We start from the raw sequence: 22,922 nt of genomic DNA on the forward strand, positions 1-22,922 counted from the left end.
AAGAGGAGGAGGTAGGGACTGATATTCGCGGGCACACGGAATTTTTAACTAGCCCGGGCAGCCTTTAGTCGTTCCGCCGCGAAAGCGCAGCAGAAAAGTTATGAATCTAATTTTCAGCGTATTTGTGTCTCGGCCGCACCCTCCTCTGCCCCCCGGCCACCCGATGGTGCTCCTCCAGCACCCCCGCGTCCATCCTTCGTCCTATCGCCATCGCCACCAGGACCACCTATATCAATCCCTCTCCCCGCGAGTGTCCCTATATCTCTTCCCCGCTCTCATCTCCCGTTCTTCCTCACTCCCGCAGTCTCCATCTACGTCTCTCTTTCCGTCCGTATATACCTCCCTTCCGTCGTTCGCTTTCGCGTAATAAAGCTCGCGCGCGCGGCTTCGTTAGGTTTTTATCTCCCGGAGAAAAAAAGAATTAATTTCGAGAGACGCCACCGTTTTTCTGCCGGTACTCTCTTCCGTTTCGTGTACGCGAACGCGCGTTCGGGACGCCGACAGGAGCTTCATTCTTTCGGTATTATCTTCTTCGGTGGGATTGGAAGATACGGATGATAGCCGGCTGACCAATGGGGAAAAGTCGATGGAAAGAAGACAGTGAAAAAACGAATTCAGGTATATCCGTAAAGATGAATAATTTTCTTTACTGAAAATTGTTATGTGAATATGCAATTTCCATAATTTATCGCAAATCAAAATTTTTTAAATACTACATTTTTTATATCCTCAATAGTTTTACATCATACATCGGTTTTATTAAATTTTTTTTTTTAAGTTTTCAAAGTATAATTTATATATGTATAGAAAATTAATCACACACACACACACACACACACACACACACACACACACACACACACACACACACACACACACACACACACACACACACACACACACACACACACACACACACACACACACACACACACACACACACACACACACACACACACACACACACACACACACACACACACACACACACACACACACACACACACACACACACACACACACACACACACACATTTTGTAATACCATAAGGTGAAATTAATAGAAATGAAAATAGGCGTAAATAAAAATAAAGATAAAGTAAATGAAATTTTTCTGCGATTTTTGTTAAACGTAGCGTCATTATCAGAATTTTTTGTCATTAATAACGAAACATTTTTTCTACGTCGTTCGATAATAAGATACGATCAATCTAAAATAGTTGCATGGAAAGCAGCACATAGCGCAAGAAAGTCTCCATACATCAAGTTCGACTGGCCGGAACTATATACGCCGCGTGCAGTAATAATTCAACGGCGCAAACGATCGCGAACTTCACAATCCTTTGATCGGCGCAATAGAGACCGGTATATATTTCGCGGTGTATCGTCTTTGCGGATCGAGCACGTAATTCTCAAGCCCGGCTTAGTCACGGTTGTGAGTAATAATTCCATCTGGTACCTACTTTCCGCCGTACCGACACACATAAATTCGATAGCATATATATACACACACATATACATATACACTCACACATATCGCGTTCCAGATCGACTTCACGTGCACGGGGCCAAGTCATGACAATACGCCATCGCGGCTCGTTTCTATAAATCTCCTGTGACCCGATAAGAAAAGATTGCCTACCGATGAGGTGGCCGAGCGGGCTGCCACCCCATCAACCACCCAGCCGACCGCCAGCCATCCCGGTTTCTCTCCTCCCCTCCCTCTCTCTTTCCTTTGCCGGAGAGCGTGCTGCTTGCAATACACCTCGGGCGCGCTCGTGTCGACGTTAAATCGAAGGGCACGGGCATTAACTGTCTCCTTTCACCTCCACCTTATTCCAGCGTCGACCGCCAACCCCCATCGCCGACTTGGTAAGCTCGCGTGCTCGATGAAGTATATTTAAAACCGTAATTACGATACAATCAGCGGGCCCCGTGACCAGATACGCATCTCGATGTAGAGGTGAGTATGAGGTCGATCGATCGGTTCGAACTGGAGAACCTTTTTTTTAAAAAGCTAAGGGTAAAAGAGAGGCGCAGAAGGGTTGAGACCCCACGCTGTCCGCTCTTTCCCCCTCCCCCTTACATCGCTCTAAAGTCGGCAGAGAGGAAAGTGGACTCCCACCGACTGTAGACTGCGGAACAGACGCAACCACGCATCGCACACGTGTACGTGTGTTCATGCACGGTTCGGGAGAGGAGTGAGCGAGGCGAGGGGGGACGAGTTTTACACGTCGCGCAAAAGTTAGTTCCTAATTATTCAGATTTTCTAATTAATGTTTCAGCCGACGATGATGGAGCATGCGGGGTCGTCTTTCCTCTCCCTCTTTTTTCCTTTACCGCGTATACATACGCACAACTCGAGCGAGACCGCGGCCATTCCTGATTATACCGGTGGGTTAGGTAATATAGATCGAGGACTGTTTTGCCTATGAATAATTCGCTTTCAAGACGCACCGCTAATACACAACACTAATACACAATATGAGAGATATCTGCTTATGCGTAATCAAGTTGACATACCGTTATCGATTGCCGTAAATGATATCAACAGTAACTTAAGATTTCTTGTTACCAAGAAATCTCCCGAAATAACGTTAACAATTATAAATAATAAATTATAAATACACTATTCGGAACATCAATGCCAGCAATAGCGATCGAATTGAGAGCTGTCGATCAGATCTAAAAATTAAAGACAAGAACGAAAAAGAGAGACAAAGCGATGATAAAAAAAGAGTTTTTGTTTTAAAAAAAAGTTTATCGCAAATTTTTATATTTTGTCCACTTGAAACTTACGAAATGAGTTATATCTAATTACATAATATGGGCTGCCTCTGACGTCTCGAACCACATCAGCCGAGAAAAGCCGTTAGTGTATACTCGTTGCGCTTCTAACTTACATCATTTTCAATCGAGTGCAAATATTTTCAGATTTCTATCAAACGACCTTTTTTCTCTGTGTGTGTCTTACCAGCCGCTCGGCATCCTCGAGTCGAAACCCTCAATACCGAGGGGGTTATATTTTTTTCGCAGATATCGCAAGATGGATTTTGAAATGAGATGTACATAAATATATTGTCTAGAAAAAATTTTTTTTATATTCCATATATTGCAAATTGATATTGCAAAGATCAAGATGTCATACGAGAAATACCTACTAATTTTTTTTAAAGATTACATGCACTATAAAAATGTTAGATTATTTTCTGCAAATGAGTAAACATTTGTAAACGTCAATTAAAAATATATTGAAAAGTATGAATTAAAGTAAAGTAAAATTTAATTAATGTACGAAGAATAGAAACATGGGTCTTCATTTAAATTCATTATTGTACATATACGACGTGCATCGTAATGTCGATTAAACTTAATTTATTATTTTTAGGTAAAAAGAAACAGCTTGATCACGCGTGGAACAAATTTTCATGTGTCATTCTTGTTTTACGTATGCGTCAAAAACGTGTATCTCACTAAATATAATCTCAAAAATGCGTCATATGACTCATAATTAAGATCTTACTTAGAAACGTTTATATAATCGTAAAGGCTTTAGTTTCTCCGCCCACCGATGGATCTGTCAGTTCAACGTAAGTCTAATCTGTTTTATGGCGCATGGCGCCGCGGATACTTCACGGATAAGTATGCCGTTATACCCTATATATCCGTTATATAGATATACGGTGTATACATACAGACACGTAATCACCGTGCCGGAGGCACGATAAAATTTGTCGTTTCGTCCGAGCCGAGCGATTCGATTGTTTGTCGCGCCGTATCGCCGTGTGTTGCGCAATCGATTGCTCCTTATCGCGCTAATTATCAGCAAATCTTCCTATCAGAGTAAATATGGTAATATTGTTATGGATACTTGCGGGCCTATCATCGGCGTTACCAATATGGCCGTCGTTACCGATATCTCGTTGATATCACTACGTGATCATTGTTGATCGTAAGTTGCTATGCACAGAAGGTACTAATTGGTGAACATGAATCTACTTCGTAACGGTATTTATTTTAATGTTAGTGTATAATTTTAAAAAATGTATGTAATATTTTTCAAAAAGCGATAGAAAATATTAAATTATGTGTAAATATTAAATTATAATTTCATTTTTATTTTAGTGTAATATGAGTAATATATTTAATATTAAATTTAGAAATTATATAAATGTAAGATATACAAATTGTATAATATTTAAACAAAAGCAAAGTATACTTAAAGAATAATATAATAAAAACATTAAATATTTAAATAAAAAACATAGTTTTAACCGTTTGCATGCAACGTTTATGTCATCACTATCAATATTTGAATCATATAGTTGGCGCGATTTTCTGGTAGTTTAAGTTGCTCAAAGAGATTTGTTTATCTTTATAAAAGAATGAATAAATTTTACAAATTATTTGAAACCGTCGTTTCTAAAATATAAGACGAAAGAGAAAAAGAAATTCCACCGTTGCTCAAAGAGATTTGTCTGTCGTCGTCGTTGCAGTCACACCGGAAATACAAAACGATAAAGTATTTCACAGATTGTTGACTGCACTTCTATTTATAAAAATTTATTTATAAATTCTATTTATAAATCTATAGATATAAGAAAAAAAAAAATGATATTCCGCTCTACACCTAACCTGACTAGCAAACTTTTGAAAAATCGAGCTGTTGATTGTAAGTACGTCTAGTTGACAAATAAAAAAATTACGTTATGCATCTAAAAGTTATGTCTCAATTGCTGTACATTTATGCCAGCGAGACATTGTATCTATTCCGAATAGGTATTTCGATGCAACTTTACAGAAAGATATTACGAGGAAAAGAGATACCCTGCTGTGTGCCTTTTGCACGAAACGGCAGGCCGTTCCAGCGCAGTTGTTCCCGCGATAATCTCACTTGGTAGGACGATACACGGGAATAGGATATGAGAAGAAGGAGCGCGGATAACGCACTCGGTTATTTTTCGATCTACCGCGCTCGGTACATTAGCCAACGTGTTTTGAAACACTCGCCGAGCGTATTTGCCTTGGCACGAGTAGCACGGTGTCTCTTTCATCTCGCCACGCTGCCAGAAGTTCTACACTTCTTCTCTCTCTCTCTCTCTCTCTCTCTCTCTCTCTTTCTCTTTCTCACTCCCCCTACTCGCTTTGCTTTGTCGTCCCTTAAGCATCTCGTGAGAGTTGAAAAAAGATGATCCGAAATAAAATAATTCTGAATTTCGCCGAAGTCGTTAAAGACTCATTTGCGATACAATTCTCAGAGACATAAAATCGCTCGGGTTTCGCACTGTTATTATTATTATTATTATTATTACATATGGTACTGTTGTTAACGAATTGATAGATATCCGAAGGATCATTATACTTTCGGATATAACTGCGTCGATAATATGAAAATGAATCATTTATTACGCTACAACGATCAATTGACTGAGTTTCCATCAGGCCTTTTGGCAGCAATCACTGTCAATCACCTACATGCATCGCGTTTGCGTTATCCCGAGATAATCGGTGAAATATTTGAGAATCGATGACAGGTAGCTTGAATAATTAATAATTTCCATTTGTAATGAATGCAAATTAAACTCGTGTTACTGGGGGAGTGAGGAGGGTAGTTATCTGATAATTGTATTTTCCACAACTTAAAATTGTTATTTGTAAAAGATATAAAGAGGTATTTTTTATCATGTAAAATTTCAACATCTTTTAATATTGAAATTTTTCAGACGTCTCGTATGCTATTCGGCTTGTAACGCAATTTGACGAATAATGTCAAGAAAATAGTTAAACATTCTCTTTATTATTCGTTGGTAAAGCACGTGATAATTTATGATAAATACGACAGAAGGCCTACGACGTATGAAACGTTAAAGATAAATAAATATCTATTACAAGTTTTAAAGCTGCCAGATTCTGGCGTTTAATTAAGCAGACCAAGCAGCTGCGGGAGGCAAGACGGGCGGTCGAGGCGGCAAAATGCCGAAGATAAGTACAGAAACAAAATAGCGAGGATTTAGAACCGCAGCCGTGACGAATTCAATTTGTCGCCGCGACACAAGCTACACAAAGGCCCGAAGGCTCTCTGCCACCTCGGCAATGCGTATGTTATCATTGCCACTATATCCAATTCCTCCCGCAACAGAGGCGAGGAGACACCAATGTTGATGGAACTCGAAGACTAAACATTGAGAACATTTCCGCTACTGTAATTTATTGTGTTCAGCCGTTGTTCGCATTGGGAGATAAATCTAGATGAGACATTTCAAGTACTTTGTGTATATACTCGATAATAATTATACATGTGTTGACGGTGTTCTACGACCGGTGAACAACTCGCTAGAATTTCCCGTCTTACGATCTAAAAATTGGCACAGATGTGCCAACATCGTCTCGTTATCGTGGCAGTTTAAGCAGAGCAAACATTGCTAGAGCCTCACTTTGTTGAGGAACCTAATCGAGGATTCGCAAACGTCTGCTACCGTGGCATCGAATCGAGCACGCTCGTCCTACATCGATTCGATACCGTTCGTCGCGTGATTACGCGACAGGAAGCGGAAACGATGAATCGCTGACGAGCGCGCTTATCGCGTCGCTTTATCTATCGCGCTAATTTTTATTATTGCCATGTTTATAGGATGTTACGCGGTTGCGACAATTTTAACATCTGGCCACATCCTATCCGGGAAAAATGTGTATCTCTGTTTCTGTCTCTTTCTTTCTCTCTTTCTCCCCTCCGACTAATAATACACTAGTAGGAACAACTCCGTATCCGCCTGTATCGAATTTAAATTTGACGTTCAAACGTTCCGTAGGTGTCACGTGCGAGTGACACGCAGACCTAACGGAACCGGCGCCGAAAATAAAGAAATCTCCGCGTTTTCTGGCAACGTCCGCGTGGGGCCGTGATTCAGACGCGCGACAAGAGTGATTTATTTGCGGAATGGCGAACGGGGCGCTTCTCGGAGCGCACGATTTAAATACGCGAAACGCGAGCCTGTCTTCGGGGGTGACGGACAGGGTGTCGCGGGCACAGCGAGGATCGTTCACAATGTCTTGTTGAAATTACAGGCGTGCCGTGACAGAGGCATTCGGCCGATGGTGCGGCCGGAGCTACGACTTGTATACGACAACGATGGCTCTAAAGCGTTGAGATAATGAGCCGCGAGACACGAACGACGGCTGCATTCGCAAATTATCGCCACTTCGTTTCGCGGGTGGATAATATATATTTAAGCATATGCGAAAAGCAATACGGCTCCGTATGTATGTATATGTATGTATATGCGTGGTGCTCGCGAACGGAACAACCGTCCAAGGATTTTTCAATGACGACACTGCAATCATAATCGAGAGCAGAATTTTTCTGACTTTAATCTAGAAAAGTATACGAAAAAGAGATCGCTGGCTCAAGAATTAATTACTCAAGATTGGCAAGAGGCAATTTAGCCTTTAACGATGTAAAAACTTGCTGATTACAGAGTTGATTGATAAGTAATAAGTAATAAGTAAATAAAGTGATAATTCTTATCAGTAAAAAGAAAGATAGCTGATACTACTTGCTTCATAACGTTTTTTGAAATAAATAAGACAAGTTTCTAGATTATGCCTCCGATATCAAGTGATGAAAATGTTATTAATATACTGAAAAGCATGCGTGTTATCAACAAAAACGGCGGATAAATGAAAATAAAGTATGTATTTACGACACACATTTCTTCAAAATTTATCGTCCGAGGTAGGAGTATGTCGTATATTATTATAAAACACACAGTCATGTAAAATCAAATAGTTTATATATTATTCGCGTAATACTGTAATAATATTATAATATATAATATGCACTGCAAAAACAATATGTATTACAAAAGTTAAAAAAAAAAATCGTTTAAAGAGAAATTTTATTCGCATAATTTTTTTTATATTCAATCGCAAATAACGCGTGTCAGACATGTAAAACGATTAGCGGAATAATGAGGATTCACAGTTACGTGAAATGTATACATCGACACATAGGTGTCTGATAATTATCGATCCGTCATAAACTAACGTACTTCCAAAGTCTCCATAATTCATGAACATACTCCTGAGTATCGCGCGACTATACCCCTCCCTCTGCGAGACATCCCGTCCTCGTTCCTCTTTCCTCTTCCTCGACACTATCGCATTATTTACTCCTCATTATCGTCCTTAAATCATCCCGTTGTTCGGAAGGGAGACTTGAGAGAAACTTCCATTACCTCTCTTTAATCGACGAATAATAAAAATCATTCCGGCACTCTACGGCGCGCGATGGCTTCTCAATAAAGACATTGTCCGTGGAACAAATTCTTATCCGTTAAAAGACGTCGTCGATGAGAAGAGAACGCGCGCCATCCCCCTTTTACCCTGCCTCTCCCTCCGAGACAAGAGGACGGACGAACAAGGACCAAGGATACGACGTCGACAAGAGGTGGGACGGGATCGGAGATTATCGGCTCCGGGATTACAACGGGCTCGAAGGCTTCGAAGCAAACGATTTTCCTCGCGCGGGAATGGAGGTAAGGGAACAGAGGAAGGGCGGACGATGGTTGAAGGCGACAGGAAAGGAGGAGTGGTTGTTATTGGCTCTAAGGAGGATACTTATTGAACTCTTAGCGGCGTTTTTATCACTCCTTTCTCACGCGCGCGCCCGCTTTAAGTGTTTTTGGCTTTGTTTAAAGGCTCGTGCACACCCACCTCCGCTCGCCTCGCCGCTTTCACCCCTCTCGCATTATACACCCTTAACAGGTTACGCTTCCTTCTCCCTTTTACCCCCTTCTCTCTTTCCGCCCCCGTACACCTTTTCCTTTACCGCAAGATTTTTACGGGCTCGACCTCCTTGCACGCCGCTTCGTAAACCACGCAAAGTGCACGGCACTAAAGGGTGCAACTACCACTTAGACTCTTCCTGACCACTTCCGGGAGAAAAAAGGCTTCGAGTAGCGGCGGATAACTCGTATTCTGTATTACCTCTCGAAGATTTATCGACCTGCCCTGGCTCTATATACCTCGTTCAATTGGCAATTTAACCTATATAGGACGAATCTTTCTATGGCTTACGTATAAAAAAGACAGATTCTTTTTTCGTAGCATTAATAAATTATTACCATCTTTAGATTTATAACAACACATACGAGCACGTATGCACATATTTTTGTATATATATTAATTTTATCAATAATAAATCTTCTAAAAATATGTTGAAATTTTGCGTAAATCTTATTCAATTATGACTACAATACGCCAGTACTTTTTTTTATTATTATACGTATACCGTATAATAATACTGTTATAAATTTACACGCAATTATGTACATGCACACAATTAATCGACTTTGATTGCACATCTGCGGGAAACGTACTCGGGGGATACCTCGCGACGGTCCCCATTCCTAGATAAAACAAAATGCAAGAGAGAACCGAGTCACCCGTCACGAGACGACCGTAGTTTGTTAGTCCGAATATTCGGCGGTAAAAGTGAAGGATGACCATCATTATCTCCATTCATCCGCGTCGCGCGGCAGCTGCGTGTTGTTGCAGCTCGGGATTGCAGCGGGCGGTTAAGCGAGCAGAGCGCAGTTCACGCAGTTTCTCGGAGACGATTCGCGGCTATTTTTGCGCCGGGACCGAAACCGCGCTCGCGCAGGGGGGTCCCTTCCCCCCGGGTTATTTACCCTCCCGATAAATATACGATAATGTTATCGCGCGCGGGGGTTCCGAAGGAAACCGCGGACCGGCGAATCGTAATAAAAGGTCCGCCGTCGCATTCCGGCGTTTTAACGACCCGAGCGAGCGGCCGTACCCGAAAGTCCCGACATGCCGTTACTAAATATATATCGGGATGCGTCTATTCAACCGGGCGCGACCACGTTAATGGACAACAAGAGCGCACTACGAAGAGGAGAGAGAGAGAGAGAGAGAGAGAGAGAGAGAGAGAGAGAGAGAGAGAGAGAGAGAGAGAGAGAGAGAGAGAGAGAAAGGGATACGGCTCGATCTCCGGCGTTTATATATGCTTTTCCAAATTGACTTCGTTATCTATTTCGATAGCTGATCAGACTATCGTTTGTTACACGTTCGCTACTCGTGTAGCCGCGAGCGCACGGTTTGCGTGGTTCCGCAGGAGCGAGTAATTTGAAACGTTTATCACGAATCTAGGTCCCGATCGTGTATCTTTCGCGGAAAAAATGCCACGCGAGAGTTGTGAAACGGCTTCACCCGAATTCATTATCTGCCGTTCGTACGCCAATCATGTTGCTACTATTATTAAATGCGATTGGCCATGCGAAATCTACAACTACCCCTTTCTCTATTATTCATATATATATAAATATGCAAGTCTACTTTGTAAATATATAGAATTTGTGACATGTAAATGCGAAATTATATGAAATAATGCACGAAAAAAAAATCAGTATATCATGTTCACACAATCTTTAAAATAGTAAATAATATTCTTTTTTAAAATATCCCTTCCGATAATAATATAATAAAATAATTTTCTAAATATAATATTTTACTGGTTATTTTTTTTTATTGTTAATAAAACTCTTATTTATATATAAAAATGATTATTTTTTATGTGTCATCTTATTATCTATCAAGTATATAGAAATCAATTGATTGCTACTTGTTGCAAGGCTAACACATTTTTTCACATTTTACCTCACGTCAAAATATCAATAAGCTTTTAAAAAAATCTGCCACGATTTCCAATCTGTCACCTTGTAATCATCAATTAAAAAATGTGATTGAAATTTGAAGGTGTCTGCGCGATGACAACAGCCAGTTATAAAGGGATGAGTGTCAGGCATGCATGCGGTATACGAACGTGATTGCGTGGAACAGAATGGTGCGGGCGAACGAAGAAGGAGGGGGGACAATAAACCACCGAATACGGATATCGAACACGAGTAAGCAACGTTAGTCATTCACCTCGACATGCCGCGGCTCACGCATGTCTGCACGCGGAAATCGCGCTAACATACACGCGGTGGTTTTGCACGCTACAACCTCGAGTTGGTTAAGCCGCGCGCGACCGCTTGTGAACGAATGTTCGATTTATCAATCCTTTCGTAAGCCGTGAGAATCTGCCTCGCTTGTGTATGCCCCATTGTACCGATACTATTTTATTATCTACACGCGGTTACTATATAATGAAGAAAAGAAAACTTATGAAAACAATTTATATGTGCGGGTGTTTATATTTCTTTTCAAAGACATTTTGTTGGACGATTGAATATTTTTGTTCCGTATAAATTTGGTATAAATTTTTCAATATTTCATTAAGAATAGAAAATAATAAGATAATATATTAACAATGTATACATATATATATAAAGAGAGAAGTTCTCAAGGACTCCTCTGAGATTACAATCACCATTTCGCATGGCATTACACGAGAGAGCAACATTTTAGCAAAAGGGTTCAAGTTTGATCCAACTCACCTCTTTGTCTTTGGCCTGCAGTTCCTGCTCGAGGTTGCTGTTTGGCGTCCTTCTGGGATTGCTGGCATCGTGTACCTGCTGTTGATCGCTTCCCTGCGGAGGCTGAGACAATTGGTGTCCCTCAGTCTTGGAATTGCTGTCATTCGTTGCGGCGAGCTGTTCTTTCAGCGCGGCTATTTCTTTCTCCGCCGAAGTCGCTCTCTGAAACGAGAAGGAGAGAGGATAATGAGTATCTCACGAACGTCAACATTCGCAATTTATATCAGCACGATTCGCTCGACGAGAACTCTAATTCGCATTTTTAATTCCCTCTCATCGACCTAATCAAGCGCGCGAGACAGAGATCGCATATTATGTTAAATATAGTATTGATTCGAGTCGCGTCATCCAAATCACACGATACAAAGAAGCGATATATTGGCATGATACTCTTTATAAATTCCACTAATATAAGTTGCAGTGTAAATTCTTTACATCGCAGACGTTCGGTGAACTAGTTTCAAGATTAATTAACCGAAAGCGAGAAATCTTTCTCGCTCTCTTATTGTTAGATTCAATAATAATAACCGATAAAAACGTACATATTTTAAAATTTACGCGATTGTGCACGTAATTTAATTCTAGGGCGCAAGTCGAAATTAACGGTACAGACGTTTCTGTTCCATACAAATTTTTCACGGCGGTCCCGATCGTTAAATTACCGTTACGGAGCCGTGCGACGCGAAATCAATCAATTCCCGCCGGCTGCACCTAATTTCGCGGCTACGAAAAGCCGGCGAAAATAGAAACGACGGCCCGCCGAGCCGTCGTGCGAGATCGCTTTGATATTCTCAGCGCAGGAAATAGCGGGCTGGCGTCGCAGTTTCTTAGATCCCGCGCGCAAACATTGTAATGCACACTCTCTGCCGCTATAATAATGTAATTCTTTAATTCCGATACGGAAATTTGAGAGCTTATCGTACGAGAAAGTTTATGCATATCAATCACACTCTTTGTACGACATGATTAGCTTGTATAATCAAGAATTACCTTTCTCTTAATTTCATGTAACAAGTATTATAATATAACCACGTCGCGTGGTTAATTATCAAGTAGCAACTAGAAATATTATATATCGCTTGTATATCAATATATTTTTACGTGTTCACCTATTAATTGACGTAAAATTACGCAATTCAAATACAGTTGTCGCCGTATAATGTGTCAGTCATAATAATTAGCCTCGTGTGTCATGGCGTACCTTTCTGTTGAAACCACTCGTGCATGTCGGCGCGTAAAAGCACGACGCGCTGACAAGCGCGATGAAGGTGTAACTCTCACGAGGAGACCATTAACGACGAAATACTTTTGGCGATTGCGTCTGTCTTTGCTAGATCTGCGGCAAAGCGCTCGTTAATTAGCATGCCAATCGCGACGCCTGCCGCGACGTTACCTTTACCGCGATTGTACAGCATAAACGACTGTCTTAAACGCGGAGATATATATGACGAAATCATCCTTTTTAAATCAAAGCTTTTGAAAAAAAAGCAAAGGTTCTGTTAATACGAAAATAACGAAGGTCTCGCTAAGTTAAAAGAGAAGATTACCTTTTCTCAGTAAAATATCTAATAATTGTTAAATATCACATAATATCTAACAAATTGCTTCGCGTTTTTCCTGCTTAGACATTAATTATAGCAACTTTTATATTCAAAGTAAACTCGACTATTTAAACGTCTCCTATCGTCGTAAAAAACGTAGTAAAATATCTATTAAGTTTCGTAAATGCTACGCGCAATTTAGAAAAAGAAAGAAGTTGACGTCTTCTTTTTTTCTCTTTTTCTCCTTCCAATGTAATAATTGAAGAAAGATAAAAAAAAATTTTTTTCAATATTCGCGTACAGGGCACTTGCGATTAAGATTCCGCTTCTCATCACCTTCACGACAGTCCGATAGAGAGCATTCAGGAAGAGATTTGCGATCGATAGCTCAATTCAAACAAGTTATACCGTTCTACACCATCGTTTTCGCGATAACAATTTGTTAGTCTAATCGATTAATCAATTTATTAACGACAGCCTTTCTTGCCGAAACATACAAGTACTTTGTACTTTTGTGCAAAGCACGTGATTATTTTTTATTTCACGTTAAACATTTTATTACGATCTTTTCACGACAAGTTATACGTGCGAATCGTACAAAGTGAGATTAATCAATTAACGATAAGCCCGAATTATGTATTAACAATCTCGATTACAGTTTGGCGATTTAAATAAAAAAAAGTGAATTAATTTAAATATACTCGCCAATATTACTTAGATTAATGCACGATAATATTAATTTAGAACGAAAGTGCACAGCTACTGAAAATACAATAGAATTGCCAGCATCGGACAATTTGGCATTAATTGCCTGAAGCGTGAAAAATCAGCGTAAATAAAACCCAATGATATCTCAATCGCGCGACTCTTCTTGCTCATTGGATTTCTTTTTCAGCTTATGTAAACACGGATATCCAAGTAGTGGCATCAGCGTGTATCGATCTGTCAATGTGTGTGACGTCTCGCGAGACACACATATGGCGTCGCAATCGGTCGGCAGAAGTGAGGATGAGAGCGTGCTGCGCGGACAGAATCTCGGAGACAAGGAGAGAGGCGAATGAGAAACAGAGGCACCAGGCTACAGCAGGCAAGTAATGACCCATTGTTTCCTGCAAAAAGCCTTGACGATGTTATCGATAATTGCGAAATGATACGGGAAGCATAAATACATATCCGAGAGCGAGCCGTAATATACGGCTGTTCTAATAGCGGATGCGTATCGATAGCTGCCGTCTGGTGGCACATCCTGCGTATTTGTCACGTGGACATACGTCAGGAAACGCAGCGGTGTGCAGCGGGCGGGGAGCGGGGGGGGGGGGGGGGAAGGGGGAAATTCCGAGAACTCGCGCGGCGCGATAGAGAGAGAATCGAGAGAGGATCGCCGATAACGATCGTCCTCCCGCGCAGAACGACTGCGATCGTTATATTAACAGCGGAAGTCGTTGGAGGATAATGGTTTTCTTCAAACGTCCCGAACGCGATCGAGCGTCGTAACGTGTGATTCAAGCGCAAAAGATTCTGACAACGATGATTTATAGCACCGAAATAGCGCGACTGTATCTCGCGTCGATGCATCGTGTTATTATTATTACACTAAATATTCAACCATCGCGTAAATAAGCGCGAACGCGGCGATAATTTGTAATTAAACTGCATTATAATGTACGGCTAATTTATATTTCCTACCATTACATTTTTGCATCGTTGGAAATAGGAGGCAAAACGCACTTTTACAAAAAGCATTGTAATATAAGAATCGCATCGTGCGATGCGATAACATCGCTCTAATGTTTTAGCTTTAATGAGAAACGATATGAATAAATTAAATTGCAGCGGAGATACATTTTTTTTCTTGATGCTTAGCATTTGTTCGAATAATATTGTTCCACATTATATATGATAATATTATATATATAAGTTAAAATTTTTAAAAAAATATTTTTCTCAAAAACCTTGACGAGTAGCCGTTGTTAAGAGTCGAAATAAATTTTTCGAAACAAATACTTAATAATGATATTAATAACAAGATTGCGATATCGGGAATAATAGATTGGTCGCGTAATGTTAGCGCGCGAGAAACTTTACATTATCCTATAGCGGCAATATATAAGTGTATCCCCGTTATAGTTTCGTAGAACAATCGATCGCCTTCAACATGACGGATATCTGGAAAAAACTGACGTGGTTCGGTTCTGTTGCGTGTACGCCATATAAGGCACCGAATCACTTCGCCGCCTCGACCGAGAGAGAGAGAGAGAGAGAGAGAGAGAGAGAGAGAGAGAGAGAAGGCGAAAGAGAGAGATAGTGCTCTTAAGGCCGCGTTGCCTATAGCGATATTTTACCGTCAAATTCGTAATTATTTTAATTGGCTCCAGATGCTAATTAATGACCTAAACATATGCCGCGTTATATAGATCCGGTCCGATAGGGCTGCCTATGCCGCCATCACCCCGGAGGCAGGGATTGGGGTGAGAACGCATGTGTTTGTCATTACATGCACTACGGCGATTTTATCACTTCTGAATAACATCCTCTGCCCCCCTGCCGTCTCTCTCTCTCTCTCTCTCTCTCTCTCTCTCTCTCTCTCTCTCTCTCTCTCTCTCTCTCTCTCTCTCTCTCTCTTTCGCTCTACACTTTTCGTATCAGACGCAGAAAGCGTCGATCGTCGATTAAAATAAAGTGCTTTCGCATCATTTTGTAATATCACTATCCTGTTGAAAGAATGTAAATGCTCGTTAATCATTCGCTAAATGTCTAAAATTGTAAAATTGCGATATTAGATCGATTTAATTGATTTTACAAAGAAATTAATTCACTAGTTAAATCGTGTAGTTCTAAGATTACGCTGCCGTTGACAACTTGATAATGTCAGGATAAAATAACAAACTTGTGCCCTACTCATCGTGCATTATTCGCGTCAGCGAGAAAACGTATCGAAACTACCGAGCAGCTGTGTCGAGTCGCGGAAAGAATGGCGAACGTAACAAAATACTCGGAGCGAAGGAGGGAGAGAGGGGGGAGGGAGGATTTCGTGACACGATCGAATTACTTCGTTACGTCGGATCAGCGATTGGGCGCCCGTCGTTCTCGTCTATCATTACGAGATGCTACTGGCAGCCGCCGATTTCGATTCGATCGCCCGACAGCATCGATTACACTATCCAGCCGTTCTTTGACCCTGAGAAGGGAAGACGAGTATCGCGATGTGTGCAGGCACTCTTCTTCGATCGGGTTGATCGCCGTGTGCTAGGCTGAATTGAGCCGAGACGTTTCGTCTCGGCCTCGACGTCCGTCTTACACCCCTTTTGCAAATTGACGGTTATCCGACTTGCACGGTGCCCAGCCGCGCCGATCGATCGGCACTCACCGATTCGACATAGGGACGTAGGGGAATCTCGGCGCTTCCTGCACCGCGCGCGATGCAAGAACTCTAACTACGGGATTACACCTATACACGGTCACGCATTTTGTGCGATCGCCGCTTCTACCGCCCGGGACGAAAGTTGAAAGAATCGATTTCCGACGCGCTATCGCATTGTGCACCATAATGGCCGACTGTAAATGCATCTAGATGGGATACGTTTTACTCGTTACACCGGTGCGATCATTCGAGCTATCTTTTATCGGAACGTTTGTAGTACATGGCGGTATTAATTTATTATCCACAGGTATCTATTGCTGTCGCTTATTTTTAAAGTTCTTTTCGGATTTGCATATGACAAGCTTAAATTCAAGATAAATATTTCTTCAATTCGCGTTAAATTTTTAGAACTTTAATAATGACGAATTGATGAGGAAAAAATGATAGTATGATACACTTTCGACAGTTCTGAAAATTATGAAAATTCACAGATGCGAATAGAATTTGTGTATCTTCAAAATTGACTCGTGGGATATTAATCTCTTCACAGTCAATTTCAGGTAACTCCGCAGAATAAGATATTTTTCGACTCTCGTAGTCTTCTTTCTTTTTTACCTTTCTCTCTCAGACGTCGAGCAAAGAAGATTGAGAATGGCAAAAAGCAGCGGCTCTTTCAGACGATTCGACCGCCATGGCGAGTCAGGTTTACCTCGGATCATTATAAAGTCTCAAGGTTCAACGATAAAAGCGCGACGGAAATTTAAAATTAAAGCTTACGCGAAAAACTTTACGGCACTCCCTTTATAGATAACTTTGAGGTAAAAACTATCGTTTTGTTACAATTTCACTGAAACTATCACGGTGCCTTTTTTGCGATAAAAAAAAAAAGAAAAAAAAAAAAACATATAGGTACTCACGAATGTAAGTTGACACGAACACGTTCGGCATTTGCCCCGAATCGCACGCCGAGCATTCTTTGTGCGCCGAACACAGAATCCCGAATAGATCACGTGCCTTCGGTCGCGCTCTCTCGCATCTATTTTTATCTGTGCGCCCGGTATCATCGACACCATTCTTCTTTTCCTTCCTTTATTTCTCATCGGTTGACTAATATAAGAGAGAAGCACGGGGAATTCCGAATCGTAAATTTGGTCGATCGCTCGCGCGAAATGTAAATTACAGATAAGAACGAATAATGAACGGCATAATGAGCGCAATAAAATACCGCAGACGGTGAGTCGTAAGATCTTTTCGAATCGAGTCGTAAGAGCTTTTCGAATTTGAATGTCAAGTTTGCGAGAGATAAGAGTCGCTTAGACGAATACCGCTGGCACAAAAACACAATATTACGCTATTTCTAAATCAATATACGTACTATTATTATTGCTTTTGCGGTAGAGAAAAAAATATTCCGCAAATTGCGGCGCATTCATGTTTTTCGCACACTCTTGCGTGACGCTTACACCGCTCGACAAATGCATAAAAATACATCATTCCTCCTTCCATCTTGAAATAGCACAACTTTCCTCCAACTATGTATATTTAAAAATGTGCACATGGAGTAGCTAATAGAGTGCATTCCATCAATTCTCCGATACCGCCTTTCCGTGACAAACAATGACAAACGAGTAACCGTGGAAAGTCCGAAGTAACGTCGCGGTAGGCGGGGGCGAGTAAATTTATGCGGGCATAAAGAAGCGTAATGCGTTGCTTTTGACTTACAACTGCCGGTTGTAATACATTGAGATCGCGCGAGCATTTTCATTGAGGTTTACATACCGCCGTCTGTATATGTGCAAATCAAATCACGGATTAAACGTCATGACCCATATTTCGGTCGTCCGCGCTGCGACCGTGTCTGAATGCTCATTAAAACTGTATCGATATTTTTACAACAGAGTTCGGGCGAATTAAAGTTACCGTCGAGATCGATAGGTCGCTGCTGGTCGATCGCTCGTCGCGGCGGCGGCGGCAGCGGCGGCGGCGTCGCGGCGACGGCCGCGTAATCGCGGTTGTCCACGAAAACCCCTCGCCCGGTCGGCGGCATTATACGAGGCGACAGAGAAGAAACGGGGCAAATAAACACAGAAAGAGTAGGAAAGAAGAGTGCCTTATATACCACAGGCGCTTTTATAATCTCCCACAGGGTGGCGGAGAAAGAGAGTGAAAAGGAGATGGGGATACGCGGATCAGCCGTTTATGACTACCGGCGTTGTTATATTTTTTTTTAGGAGAAGGGGTTTGAGATAGAAAGAAAGAGAGAGAGAGAGAGAGAGAGAGAGAGAGAGAGAGAGAGAGAGACAAGGGAGAAGAAAGAGAGAGAGAGAGGAAGAGAAGAGCGGGAAGGCTCGCGATATTTCAAATTTTCTCATTACACCTCGAGGTGCGAATGATTTCTCTCTCTCTCTCTCTCTCTCTCTCTCTCGCCCTCCCTTGATCTCTCTCGTTCTCTCTTCGTCCCTTCCTTTCATCCTGCGTCTCTCTCTCCTTCTGTCCTTGCCGTTTGCTCTATCTAGCGCAAATCCTCCACGCCACCGATACAACGTGGCGTCATTCCATCCCCCAATCACCTCCCCACAATCCCCCTCTTCAATCTCACACCAACCAGCCATCAGAGTGAACCCCTCTTGTATTTATTATTAAGATATCGATCGGCTCTAAATCCTGGTACGTACTGCAATATGCGGCTGGCAACGCGGGAGACATACACGAGAAGTCGCCGAAGAGAAAGCCAAACGACTTCTTGCGAATGCTCCCCCTCCCCTTTTTCCTCTTTCTATCTTCAGTCAGAGTCATTCTCGTTAATGTGTCGTGCATCGTTTATATGTTCGAGCATTACAAGTGAAGAGCGTGCGTGATCACTATCACTGACCATGTCGCTACGCTTTCTCGTTACACTTTTAAACGATGACACGCAAAAGTAATGATATTTCACGTTTCACGATTAATTTTTCGCACATGATTCAAATTGGATTTCGCATTTTAATATTACAATGTGTAACAAGGCGAATAAGTATCTCTGTCCAGAGTTAAAACAGATAAATATTTAATATTCTATACAGACGTAAATCTAGATGAAGAATTTATATATAAGTACTATTTTCCAATATACAGTATACATACAGTGTTGAAAGTAAATTGTGTATCGATAGAGTAACAGGAAATTATATTATATTTACATAAGATTCATTAATCTAGTCGGAATAAATGCGCTATCGTATTGTCTTAAGAGAGATATTTTTCTAAGGGTCGTCGACCGTTTGCCGCGTTTTTTTACTTTAAGCACACGCATATGCGCTCTTAATAGCTAAGGATGATGATCGTCCATGTGGTATAGGGAACGGGTTCCCACGTGCACCGACTACTTCGGACTAGGCGATGCAATCCGTTACGCGGTAGGAGGGAAGAGGCAGAATGAATTTCCGAACACAAATAGAGGAGGCTGTCTCTCTCTCTCGATACTCGGACGCGTCGGGATGGCAATATTTAAGAAATGTCAATACATCGCTCAGCCAGGGGTGTCGACTGAAGAGTTTTGAACGGAAGCCGGGAACGGATAATATACTGGCGGCTGTGCGGCAAACCAGCCTCGGGGCATTGGTTAAAAAATAAAGGAACGCCTTTGATGTTCCCCGTTGTCCTAATGAAAAATTAAAGCCCTTTCTTAAACATCATTAGACACGAGCACTCTTTCAAGTTCCTAGTCTCCCTTTCTCCCTTCTTATCTTTGGTCTTTCTTTCCTTCCACTTTGAATATGCCCGAAGCGTCCAATCACGGGCTCTTGTTTTGGATTCGCGATGACGTTGCCGATGCTTCGAAATACGAAAGGAAGAGAGAGAGAGAGAGAGAGAGAGAGAGAGAGAGAGAGAAACAGCCTCGCAGCGACTTCCGAAAATACACTGATATCTACATAATAATTTATGCCATGAGCCAAGATCGATAACGTCATTTTATCCAACTATAATACAAACAACATCTATATTGCAAATGCATTTGCAGTTGCTATTGAATTCTAATTCGACGTATCTGCATAGTACCATTATGTAGTATTATACATTACAGAGAAATGAGTCTTGTATTTCCAAACTAATGTGTAAGTCACTTTGGAATTAGATTGAGTTCGAGAATAATATTAAATCGTATTCTAATGTATTACTCTCATCTTAAGACTATTTCTGTTGTGGAAGATATTTCAAGATTTATCTCTACGTCTCACAATCAGAAACACAATCTCGATAAACGCTTCATATAAAGAAATAGGATTAATGCCTAGAAAAAACTGTTCCTTCATTCTCGACAATGAAACGATGGAATTCCCCGATTCAATTTAACGAGCAATGTAAACGTCCGAGTGTAATATATGTAGTATCCGAACACGCTTCTCGTGTCTCTCCGTCTGCAACGTTGTAGCGAGTTATATCGGTGTCTTTGGAATGCATAAGCGCACGACAGCGGCGACGAAACAGAACCGGATATCTTCTCACGCGCGTTGCACTAATAAATCATGATGGCAGCGGAAAAAAAGATTGGTGATCATCTGCCAAGAAGAGTAGCGGCAGAAAACACGAAACGATCCGTTGCAAGGGGGATCTTTCTTTCTAGCGACGTTCTCGCGTCGCGTCGGCGTTGATTTCCTCTGCCAACGCAAGAAGAACAAAAAACGTAGTCTCGATGACGTTTCTCTTTTAACGATTGCCGAACCAAATTGTTAGTTTTTCGAGAAGTAAAAAGAAACTTCATCTTGTACTCCTTAATATTGTTAATTGTTTAAGCGTACTAAGAAATTTAAGTAAAAATAATCACTTTTCCAAATTATTTCATAAATCGATATAAAAAAAAATACAATATTTAATTATTTTTTAGAATAAGAGATAATAAATATCGCATATCGTTTATAAAGATTCCTTAGATTTTTTCGCATATTGCTCACCATGAACAATTTGTATTATACAACGAAGATCTACCATCAGAAAATTGTCCGTGCAAGGGAAGGCGGGATGACGCGTCCACGTATACGCGAGGAGAATGCAGACGCTAGCTGGGACAGACGCCATAAATATCGGGGCGTTCTTATATTTTCATCACGGCCATCATTAAAATTTATGTTATGATCAGAAGTGCACGTATATATCAGAGGACGCGTACCGCCGCGGCGGCGTCGCGTCGTTCGCTGCGAAAAAGAGGGAGAGACGCGGGACAGAAGAAGGGGTGGGTGGCAAAGCCTGAGAGAGAGAGAGAGAGAGAGAGAGAGAGAGGGGTAGGTGGTAATATTGTAATCTATGTGTGGAAGAACGCGCGGGAAGAGAAACAGAGGAGAGATGAAAAAGTAGCCTGAATGGCAGGCACCCCGTTGTAAGGGGGTAGTTTTCGGCCGGGGCGGCACGCCGTAGCGAGGCAGAGGGGAGTTTTGCGCGCGGGGGCGAAAGCGGAGAAAAGAGGAGCGAGAAGGGTGGCGAACGGAAACAATGACGTCTATACCAAATCCCTGTTCTTCTTTTTTTCCACCCGCACACTTCCTCACCTCCTATGACTCTCTTTCTCTCTTTTTCTCTCTCTCTCTCTCTCTCTGTCTCTTTCTGTCCCTTTTTCTCTTTCTCTCATGTATGCTCGCTTTTTTTTTTCATCTCCCTGTCTCTCCACCCATGGGGTGCCATTAGACCCCCACGGCGGTCCCATAAAAATATAGCCCGTATTGTGCTCGCTCAGGTACCGATCCTCGCGCACTAAAAGTAACCTACTGTCTCCTGCGTACGAAATGTATATTCGCATGCACACATGCGCGCATCTGTCTATCTATGTATATGTGTGCATTTATTCGCGTGTCAAGTTACCGGACATCGACGACTCTAATACCGGAGACGATCGTTTGTGAACTGCGGCTCTGCGTTAATAAGCTTTTTAATTGAGTATAATCAGGCTGTCGAGAGAAAGAAAAAGAGAGAGCAAGAACGGTCAGCTACGCTGCCATACTCAATAATATTTTATGCGTGTTTTTTATTCGTCGAGAGCATCGGGAGTGTCGCTTGCGCGCGAGTAAAACGATTCCGACAACGTACGCGCAAAATTACCAGTATTGATAATTGTATGTCGTAATAACTCGTGGATTCTATAAATATGTCCACTCGCGATGATGACGAGTTCGTGGTCCGATGATAATATTCGAATATTGTTTTACGTTGGTCGCCATCAGCGCGTCGATCGACGCGCAATTAAAAGAGCAAGACATATCCGCGTTTCGAATATAACGGTGATAATTTCACATTATTAATTATTCTACTTTTGAAAAATAAAATTTAATTAATTTTCGTAAATTTACGGCTCGTTTGCGCGTGATATCAGTTGATTAATTCCGGGTTCGCAAAACTCATCGAGCGTAGAATAGATCCGGCGAATCGAAAGAATCGTAATAACGCGGAATCTCAGGGACCACGGTATATAGTTCGATCGACAAAAAAAAAAAAAAAAAAAAAAAAAAAGAGAGAGAAAGAAAAATAGAGTGCAGTGCAAAAACCAGCGCGAGC

At 41.5% G+C, this 22,922-nt stretch overlaps 1 protein-coding gene across 4 annotated transcripts in view; it reads right to left on the reverse strand.

The window, feature by feature from the left end:
* Window positions 1-22,922, reverse strand: part of Cut (homeobox protein, cut) — a 141,035-nt gene that overhangs the window by 57,393 nt on the left and 60,720 nt on the right. For all 4 annotated transcript variants that reach the window (XM_072897599.1, XM_072897602.1, XM_072897601.1 and 1 more), the window contains exon 3: window positions 11,460-11,660. In XM_072897599.1, coding sequence (XP_072753700.1) covers window positions 11,460-11,660 — 201 coding nt within the window. The remainder of the gene's footprint in view (window positions 1-11,459; window positions 11,661-22,922) is intronic.

This window comes from Anoplolepis gracilipes, chromosome 8 (assembly GCF_047496725.1).
Source record: "Anoplolepis gracilipes chromosome 8, ASM4749672v1, whole genome shotgun sequence".
Taxonomy (NCBI): Eukaryota; Metazoa; Arthropoda; class Insecta; order Hymenoptera; family Formicidae; genus Anoplolepis; species Anoplolepis gracilipes.